At 51.1% G+C, this 9876-nt stretch overlaps 1 protein-coding gene across 3 annotated transcripts in view; it reads right to left on the bottom strand.

Annotated features, from left to right (window-relative positions):
* Nucleotides 1-1357: 1357 nt before the first annotated feature.
* LOC144153865 (prolyl 4-hydroxylase subunit alpha-2-like) overlaps nucleotides 1358-9876 on the bottom strand; it is a 302578-nt gene continuing 294059 nt past the window's right edge. Inside the window, exons 1-2 of one of the 3 annotated variants that reach the window (XM_077685596.1) lie at nucleotides 3637-4958; nucleotides 1358-1695 (exon numbers count right to left, since the gene is read on the bottom strand). In XM_077685596.1, the coding sequence (XP_077541722.1) occupies nucleotides 1473-1695; nucleotides 3637-4958 (1545 nt within the window). In that variant the 3' untranslated portion in view covers nucleotides 1358-1472. Of the gene's footprint in view, nucleotides 1696-3636; nucleotides 4959-9876 lie in introns of those variants that run through there. The other 2 variants (XR_013319400.1, XR_013319401.1) reach the window with 2 other exon arrangements.

The following is a 9876-nucleotide window of genomic DNA, read 5'->3' as shown; positions in this document are numbered from 1 at the left end:
TAGATGCGGAGGAAGCAATAAACATAAGGAAACTACAAACCAATGTTTTGCCACACAAATCAAGACCTCATGGTCCCAGAGAGATAAGACGAAGAATGCCACAAATGCAAATTAAGAGCAGACTTATTCCACACAGTCTGGAACTGCCCTATAATCTAGCAACAGAACACCTACCAAACCTCTGGGAGTCCTGGGATTTAGCACTGTCCAGCTCGGACCTTTCGACACAGCGTGAGCTGCTAGCGAGAGCCAAGCTGGGGGCCTTTGCTACTGGAGTCCTGGAAATAGGACTTCACCCATAACTCTTCTGCAGTCTAGCTTTCTCTCTATTTTCAAATAAAGTTTACTCCCTTTCTCTCTCTTTCTCTCTCTGTCTGTCTCTCTGAACTATCTACATGATTTGTTCGAAGTTTGCAATACGATTGGTATCATTGTTATCGAAACAAGGCTGTCGACGTTTTAATGAACTAAGTTTGCATTCGGTGTTCGTGGCCTTTTTAAACTGCCACTTCGCGTTCCAAGCGAATCAGTAGGTGTCGTCGTTAGGGGGGGTACGGTTTTGGCGGCCAAGCTCGTCAATCCCACAGAAAGAAGTTCCAGTAGTTCTAGTAGCCATCATCATCATCACCACCAACAACTTTATTGAGAACGAGAGGGAAGCTAAAGAGGAGCCCTCTTTCTAGGGCCCCTGTGGCGTTTGTCCTGGTACAGGCCCTCTAGATTTTCCAAGTGCCGGCGGGGGAAGCTTCCAATAGCGCATACTGGACAGTCGCTGCTGCTATTCTATAGAAAAATGCTACATACCCACCGAGAAGCACATACCTGCAGGGCGGGATTGGCCAACGGTTAATAAGCGTGATGCAGGCTCGGCCACGTACAAGGCAATCATTAATCGCAATAGAGTCAGGAGTTCGCACAGGTTTGTCAGATCGTACGGGAAAGGACCCACTCAAACAACCATGGCAGTAAGAACATCGACGAAGGGGGGGGGGGGGGGGGGGGGGCAAGTGTGGGGTATGCCACTCGCGAAGTGTTTCACCCATATTGCAGTCAGCCCAAGATACACCACGCAAGGCATCCTATTGACAGGTGTTGGCAGGGGGGGTAGCAACAAAGATGGAGTAAGGGTCGTAGCGCCAGTGAAGCAGCAGCAAATAGGCTGCAATCGTGGACTTAAACCGTCGTGATGGTCGCGAAGATTGCGTACAGCTTCGCTACTTTCAAGACTTACGCGTCAGTGTCAGCTTCATTCATTTCTGTTTTGCTCTCAGTACCTGTGACGTGCAAATGGGGCATATATTAACCGAAGGTGAAACCAAACAAAAAAAAAGCCACATAGGCAGTGCTGAAACGGCTTTTATTGCACATAACTCTTCTGGCCTTCATGTTCAGCATCGAAGGCTCAGAACCAAAGCAGCAGCTTGCAATACCTTGGGGTGGATTCCTTGTGTCCTCTCTATAGTGTTGTGAGGCTAAAGTGTGACGTAAGAGTAAGCAGGCTGAGGTGGCAGGGAGTCCAGAGTGAGTGGCTTGTAGCACGTTTCGGCGGAGAAGTTCCCCATGGCGGCTCTGCCTCTGCAGCCTAAACGCTGGTCCTCTAGCATGATTCGCTTGTAGAAAATAGCTTGCTCGCTTGCGTCGCACTCGAATGGTAAGGGTTCCCGGTCACGGTTGCCGTCACTCATTACGTGAAACCTGAAAACGTAACAGGCAAACGCTTTCACGACATGCCAAAAAATGTCAGAATGGTAAATATTTTTGATTTTCAAAAGTCCGCTCTTCTTCAGCGATTTGCCGTGTTAAACAAGCCTACACACTCTCCCCTGCCCCGTCATGTGACAGTCTAGTCTGGTCAGGGCTTGTGAGGCTTAGGCAATCTTCCCGTAGCCAGATTTTTGTAGGTTCCAGAAATTCGTCCATAGTCAGCAGGGCTTTCCGATAAACATGTTCTTTGCTTTCCGCGTGCCTTATTAAATATTGGGCCGCTCATATTCAAGTAAACTGCGACAGCCTCAATTACTTTGTAAGGGTTAAAGGCTATTCCTTTAAAGGGACCCTGCAACACTTACCATCGACTACTCGGAATGTGTCTTGGGGTAAAGTCTGTTGTGTCAGCAATCTCCTCCCGCAAGAATTATGAAAATCCGTTCACGATCACCGAAACTACGCGCGATGAGAAATCACGCATAATTGTTTCCTCTCAACTCAAACCGCAGACAACCCGACGAAAGCTGCTCCGGGAGGCGGCTCGCGGCGTTCTGTTCGGCGGCCTTCGATATATCACAGGCCGGGGAGTTTTCTCCTTTTCTCAGCAACATGGAGGGGTCCTATTTCCGGTGTGGCGCCACTTAAAGCAGGCATGGCTGCCTGCTTTTTTATTTTCTCATCTACAAATTGGTTTCTACAAAAAAAAAATATTTGTGGGCCATCGCTCCTTTTTATTTATGTTTTATTGGCTGTTAACCTGCCATAGCTTGGCTGGAGCGGGTTTCGTTCCCCGAATTTTTTTTTTCGTTTTTTTTTATGGGGAATACGGAATTAATAAAGGAATAAAGGCATGGCTGCCTGGTCGCAAGCAAGCGGTAAGGCTGGTAGGGCTTTTTTGAAGTAATAAACCTTTGTTGTCGAGTGGTCTCTTTGAAAAGAAAGTAATGAGCCAGTCACTAAAACTCCGCGCGCACTCAAAAGAAAAGAAACACCAAAAGTATGCGTACAGTTGCAAACATAGAAGAGGTTGGTACACAAAAAATGCGAGAAATAAGCCGCAAACTTGACCAGTGACAGCCAATAGGACAGCCATGTCCCAAATGATGTCGTTTAGGCCACGCCAGGGGTGCATAATGAGGAGAATTGAAGAGAGCGCGGTTGATTTTTCCGCGTCTTTCACGGCGATTTTTGCGCGCTTACCGCTTCACGTGCACGTGTAATATTTGGCTCAGGTATTCCTGGCAGTGTAAGCTAAACGTCACGCATGTTTGCTTGCACTAAAACGCAGTCGTTATGGGCGATAATTTCTCGGTATTTCTTCGCAGCTGAGAAGAACGAAGTTATTTATCAATAAGCGATATGTTACAGAGATAAAATTCAGCCCAGCGAAAGACACGCACAGTGAAAAGGACGGGACGGGACGGTACGAGCGGCCGTCCCGTCCTTTTCCCCGTCCGTGTCTTTCGCTGCGCTGAATCTAATTTCTGTCGTCCCGTCCTTTTCCCCGTCCGTGTCTTTCGCTGCGCTGAATCTAATTTCTGTAATACGAACCAACTCGCCCAACAGCAGGTCTTACTGAAGAACGATATGTTGTGTGCGGTGCCTGTCACAGATTTCTACAGTATGTGTACCTAGGCGTATTGGACACTCGAAGTGAACTTGCACAGTGCGAAAAACCACGAGTAAAACTGAGAGAAAAAATCCCTAGAATGGAGTGTGGCTTTGCACTACCCTTGCTTATTCCTAGCGGTGCGAGTGAAGTCCCCTTCTTCAGTTTTGTCTGATGTTTTGCTTCATGGGCGTGACACATACTGGTCATTACTCCACTTCAGTGGCGTACGCGTACCCATTTATACAGCTTTAAAACGATATAGTGCGATCTGACAAAGGAGTTAAAAACATGACCGAGGAATCAGTGAAGTTACGAACCGTAGCAATGACGCTCCAGCCTCTAGGTGAACTTCTGGTAGGAGTGACTTGTCCAATCCGCCCACGACTGCCGGACGAGTGAACAGCCACCAAGTCGCAAAGGGCTTCGAACGAAGGTTGTTCCCGGGGCTGAGCCACACCTTCTCGTCGCAGTCCGAGGTAAACCGCTTCCATGGTATTGCGGAGTCGAGAGACTGCAGGTCCGTGAGGCCCTCGATTCTACGAGACAGCTCGTACAGAATGCTCAGGGCCGCCGTGCTCCCCACCGGGCCGTCGGAGTCTCTTGAATTCCGCAGCACAGACAGTTCTTTTGTCGCGAGAACGTTCCCGAAGACGATCGTAGTCGGTTCTCGGATAACCTTTTCCTTGTACACTTTTCCTTCATAGTTCATCGGTGGAAGCGCATCAAGCTGCATACAAGTACGCTGAGACTTCTCGGTGTGCGTGAGCTTCTTGAAAAGCGTGGCCTCCAGGAGCGTGGCCGGCTTTGAGTAGCAGTGACCCGGACCGCCTTCCTGGTAGAACTCCATATTCAGGAAAGCCCTCATATTTCCAGGTTCCTCCTGGAGGACCTCTTTGTTCGCCTCGGCGGCCCTCTCGTAGTCCCCTTCCAGAAAATAGGCGTACGCCAGGTGCTCCCTGATGACCACGGCGTCGTCTACTGTGCCATCCTCGACTCGCTCCAGAGCCTCCAACATCCACTCCTTGGCGGTCTCGCCGTCTTCCAGTTCACTCGCTGCCTCTCCCAGGTGGAAGCAGTCCCTCGCAGTCATCTTAAACGAGTACAGTGATGAATCGGGATCGACGGCGCGGCCCTCGGCGATCTGCTTGGCAGTGTAGCCCTCATTCTTCTGAAACTCGAGGACGGCCCGCGCTGTCCTCATGATGTCCTTCCTGGTGGGAAGCCGGTAGCGCCTAGCTCTCTTGCCGCCCGGTTTCATGGCTAGCAGAAGCTTCGAGTTTGTGTCGTCCTTGGCTTCCTCGAGCACCTCGATGTAGTCCTTGGCGAGCCTCTTGATGAGCAGGAACGCGTTCATGGGCAGGCCCAGGTACTCCTCTGGGTCGACGCCATCGTACGAGCGCTGCGCCACTTCAAGGGTGTCGAGCTTTCTGCGTATAGAGTCGAGCCTTTTGCGCTCAGCTTCGATGTAGCGCCAGAACCAGCGGCTCACCTCCCGGTACGACCGGGTGAAGAACGGGTCGTCGCGCCGAGAGCTGACGTAGTTGGGCGGGATGTATGCACCGCAGGGCTTGACACCGAGGAGAAACAGCGCGATCCAGAAAGCGACCACCGCCGCGGCGTAGGCCAACTTCGTCGCCATTCTGCTTCTCGATTCTTACGAATGGCGGAGAGAACAAGACGAACCCTTCTTCAGCTCTCGCTCTTCTTCTTCTTCGTCCTTTTCTTCTGTCGCGATTCAATGATCACGCGCACGTTGGGGTACCAGGCTGTTCTTTGTGATGACGATTGTGATGACGAGAATCAAGCCTTTCCTCTTTTGTGTTTGCACTGTTTGTTGTTCTTTTCTTTTTAAAGCAAAGCTTTCTAGCTCTACCAGCCAACGGTTCCTTCGTGGCGTGGGGGACAACAAACTCCCAACGCGGCGGAGGTGGCGGAGGAGGAAAGGAACGGGGGACGGAGGGTTTCACTCACTCAGCACACTGTAGATGGCGCGGCGAATTTACCCAGCGTTCTCCCCGCGGAAGTGCCAGCTCGCCGGCATCGGCGTCGGCGGTACGCCTTTGTCGTCTACTTTTGCGACGGCTGTTTTGGGCCTGTTTTGGTGCAGCTTCGCGCCCATTGCGTGCCGCCTTGGCACGGCTTGATTAACTTGTTCGAAAGCACCACCAGGGTAACCCGCACCCGACGGAATTAAGTGGTCGTACGGCAAACATACGTTAAGGATTGGTTTGGGGGGCGGGAAAACAAAATATACAAACCACATACAGACATCTCACCGCTAGAGAAACGCTACCTTTTTGCGCACTGCTTGCCACGAATGGAACACTGTTTTCTAAATTGGTGAATACAAATCGGTTGTGTTTTAACAGGTATTACAAAAGGCGAAAGAAGCAACTCGTTCTGATAAATAGCGATTATAAAAGTTCCCTAAGCTTTCTCGGAATTCTCAAACTTACTAAACTAACTAATTTAAATCGGTATAAATGGGAATCACTGAGCTCACATGCCGAATTGTTTCGGTGTCTGCGCTTGTGTCGCGGGGTGGTGTAGCCCCAAGCTAGCACATCAGGATGGCTAGGTTCCGCTGTCTCACCCTTCGAAAGACGCCCCTCTCCGTTTTCTTTCTCCCGACTCACGGCCGGGCTACAGCGGCGGCGTCCGCCGCTCTAGTCTGGCAGTGGCCGACGCTGCGGCTGCGTTCGGGACGCTGCCCCCGCGAATTCCAGTTAACGGCTGACAGAATCTCTTGTTTCACACTTTGTAGAGCTACTTCAGGGAATTCAAGTGACGTTGCATGGGCATTTGTTGTGGGTGTCGTTGGAAGCTTTGCTTTCCAACCACCTCCACAGCGTGGATTGGAGTCAAGTTTTTCCTTCTCCTTCCTCTGCACATATCCACACCAAAAGATTACCCAGGAATTGGTTTTATAAGAATAAAGTATTTAGGTTAACTGAAAAGCAAAGAGAAGAAAAGTCAAGGAAGAGGAGGACGAGGAGGGGGACGAAACGTTTATTGGAACTGATAATAACGAAGATAAAATGGGGGGGGGGGGTGTTGGCGGGAGAGGAAAAGAAAAGGAAAGGCACTGGGGATATTTTGAGCTCAGCAGGGAGCTCACCTGCATACAACTCAGTGCAGAGGAAGGGAAGTAGAGGGGGAGTGACTGGATCAAGTGGAGAGGGACAGAGGGAGAGAGAGGAAAAGGTTAGAAAGAGTCCTAGAGTCAGTCTGTCAGTCGTAGAAAGCTGTCAGTCCGGGCCACGGAGCAAGATAAACAGGAGCGCCGACTTCGCTCTCTCCGGCGGGCTCTTAATGTCCATAACTCGCGGAGCACAATGTAGATGGCGCAGCGAAAGGGACCTTAGCCGGCGGCGGCTAAGCGGCCGGCGTTCCCCGGGCGCCGGCGGGCGAGTTGGCGGAACACATTTCGTCGGCTCTGTCGTCTGCTTCGGCGACGGTAGTTTTGTGCACGGACTGCTTTGGGCCTGCTTTGGCGCGGCTTCGCGTTCATTGCGCGCCTCCTTTCCACAGTTGATTAACTTGTTCGACAGCACCTTCCGGGTAACCCGGACCCGAAGGAATTGAGTGGCCGTACGGCAAAGATACGTTAAGGATTGGTTTGCATGGCGGGAAAACAAAATATAGAGACCACATAGGAACATATGGCTGCTATACAAACACTACCTTTTGCGCGGTGCTTGCCGGAAATGTGGCTCCGTTTTGTAAATTTGGGAATACCAATTTGGCTGTGTTTTAACAGGTTTTACAAAAGGCGAAAGGAGCAACTGGTTCTGATCACTGGCGATTATAAAAGTTCCCTCAGCTTTCTCGCAGTTCTGCAACTTGCGTCCAAAACAGAGTGTGCCTAGAACACGGGCCGGCACTTACACGCTCATCAGAAAAGAACAGAAATGCGATAACATCACCCGCGACTGCCCGCGACGTAGCAATCTGCTCAAGATCAAGTCTCTGACAGTGCGGTCTTTTCACAAGCCTTCATTTCGCGATAACTCGCCGAAAGAAAAGGTTTAACGAGCCGGTTGTTTTGCTGGTCAGCCGCTTAACGAAAAAAAAAAAAACGCCGGGAACCCTGGTAGGCCAAAAAATTGCAGCCATACAAATCGCAGCATTTTATTTGGAGACCGCGGTGTTATCGACGAGATAACACGACCGTAGAGCGACAGTGAACATCGGGCGGTAAGTTGCGGCATGAGTTAAAATGAAGTATGCGTTTGATATTCTTGGGTTCCTTATCAAGCTGACAGTGTTTTTGTACACTTGATACAACAGGACAGCCGTCCAATTCAGTCATTGGCACAGAAATGTGCATCATTGCCGTTTGCCGATGGAGTCTCCGGGCGACGCTCGTAAGCGTTGTTCGTGCGCAGAAGCGGCATAAATAATTAAGCACGCGGCCGGAGAGCGAAATAGCAACAGAGGGTAACCTTTGCGCTGCATCGAGTCGTCGTAAGCAGAATCACGCTAGAATATATGTTGTGGCGTTCCATATTACTCTTGCTCATTCTTTGGTGCTTCTGAAGTCGTCGTCGTTCAGTTGCGTCTTACATGTGCTGGGTTAGTACAATATTTTTTAGTGGATATTCATAATGTCAGACTAAACGTTCCGGGAATAAGCGATCGCCATGTGTGCGGCGGCGTGCGATTATCTGCGCCGTCTATTGCGGCCGCGCACGGGTGTTTAAATTCCGCGCGTGCACGCATGCCTCCTGCATAGTAGGACAGGCCTAAGACAGACGTCGCTGCGCAAGAAAAGATGCCTCTGGGGAGAGCGAAGAAGGGAAGAGTCATGTACAGAGGCACAGCGACGAGAGGGCGAACGAAGGAGGAAGAGAGCAAAGGGAAAGCTGGGCGGCCGGCGGCGCGTGGACATTATCGGCCCGAGCAAAAGATTTTTTCTGGGCCACAGTCGGCGCTCCTCTTTATATCTTGCTCCGTGGTCCGGGCACATCAGTTCAGGCACTGCACTCCGGGCTACGGCCGCTGTGTGAGGCCGGTCGTCTCCAGGCAATGGAGCAGATGGCCGAAGACTTCCCGTTGGGTTGCCGCAGGCCCCTTCGGGAACAGAAGGTCCTCAATGCCATCGCTGGGAAGGCCTCGACGCTGGAGCGCTCAGTGGAGCTCTGCTCTCGGGCCCGCGTGGTGGGGGCAGAAGCAGAGTAGGTGCTCCAGCGTCTCTGGTTCCGGGCAGTCCATACATGTAGGGGAGTCCTTGCGCCCGTGTCGGTGCAGGCGCTCCACCACATTGCAGCAGTCCAGCCGCATGCGGAGAAGCAGGCAGCGGGCATCTCTGCTGACGCGTGCGGGCAACGGTCGGGGCGCGAGGCCGCTCATGACCCGAGGGTCGGGGTGCATCGTCTGCCCCATGCGGGCCAGGGTGGTGCGGGCCTCGTCGAAGGCGGTGACGTCTCGGGAGACTGGGATGCCCTCCTGGTGGACCTCGCCGGTTCGGGCGTCGGCATCCTCGTAGCCCCGGATGCCACTGTGGCCCGGCAGCCAGTGGAGCCGCAGGTCGCAGCCTCGGTAGGCTTGGCTGTAAGGGAGCTCACCGGGTAGCCGCTGCTGTTTATAGGCTGGTCGGCAATAAAAGACAAGCGGTATAATTTTCTTATTTCAGAAAGGTTACCGCTGCTTCTCGACTAAGAAATCTTGACTCTTGACTAAGAAATCTCGAGGAAAAGGACGGGGAAACGAGACGCTAACAAATAAGGCCGCCTGCGCAAGAAAAAAAAGAAGAAAAAAGTGCAGAGCAGAACTGCACAAACAAAAGAATGACGCAGAAAGAGAGTAAGTGAGGAGGCCCGGAGGGGGAGATTGGGGAAGAGAGAGAGGGAAGAAAGGAGAGCTTGTTCAGTGATGTTCCGTGAGGGGAATTTTCCCTTTTTTGGGAAATTTTCGTCTGTATTTTGGCCAAAAAGGAAAAAAGGAAATGTTTAATAGATTCAAGTAATTATAGGAACTATGGAGTAAAAAATAAAAGTAATGTCAGTAAACCGGACCTCGCATCCTTTATTGCTTTTTTGGTGTTGTTCTTTTTTAAGTTCCCCAAACAGATCCTCGGATTTGGGTTAAAATTTCGGCAGTTGTGTTATCGCAAGCCACAAGCAGCTAAGACTGTTTCCTGCACAGTTCATAAAAGATGAGGGAGCATATATGAAAGATTACTGTGTGAGAACAAGCTAGTGAAGCGTGGAGCGGCGGCGGTTGACGGGCTGAAGCCTGCTCGCACGTATTCCTGCGCAGTATACAAAAAAATATATTGGGGCATCATTCACACAGCCGTTCACACAACGGTCAAAAAGCGACGGCGTCAGCAGCCCCGGCGGTGAGCAAAAATTACCTCGATGACCCAGCACTGTCTTGCTGTTTTTCATGCGGGCAGTTTGAACTTTAATCTTTAGCATGCAAAGTAAGCATGCTGTTTGGTTCGAAACGTGAAATGCATAGTCAAATGCTTCTGACTGGAATATGAACTGAAATTTAGTTCCCGCCAAAACTCTGATTCTCTGAACGGCGTCTGTGTCCGGAAGGCTACGTAA

Source organism: Haemaphysalis longicornis, unplaced genomic scaffold, assembly GCF_048455015.1.
Source record: "Haemaphysalis longicornis isolate Haplotype H1 unplaced genomic scaffold, Haemaphysalis longicornis Haplotype H1 scaffold_9, whole genome shotgun sequence".
In the NCBI taxonomy this organism is placed as follows: domain Eukaryota; kingdom Metazoa; phylum Arthropoda; class Arachnida; order Ixodida; family Ixodidae; genus Haemaphysalis; species Haemaphysalis longicornis.
Note: the sequence above shows the minus strand (reverse complement) of the source record. Positions and strands in the feature narration are given on the sequence as shown.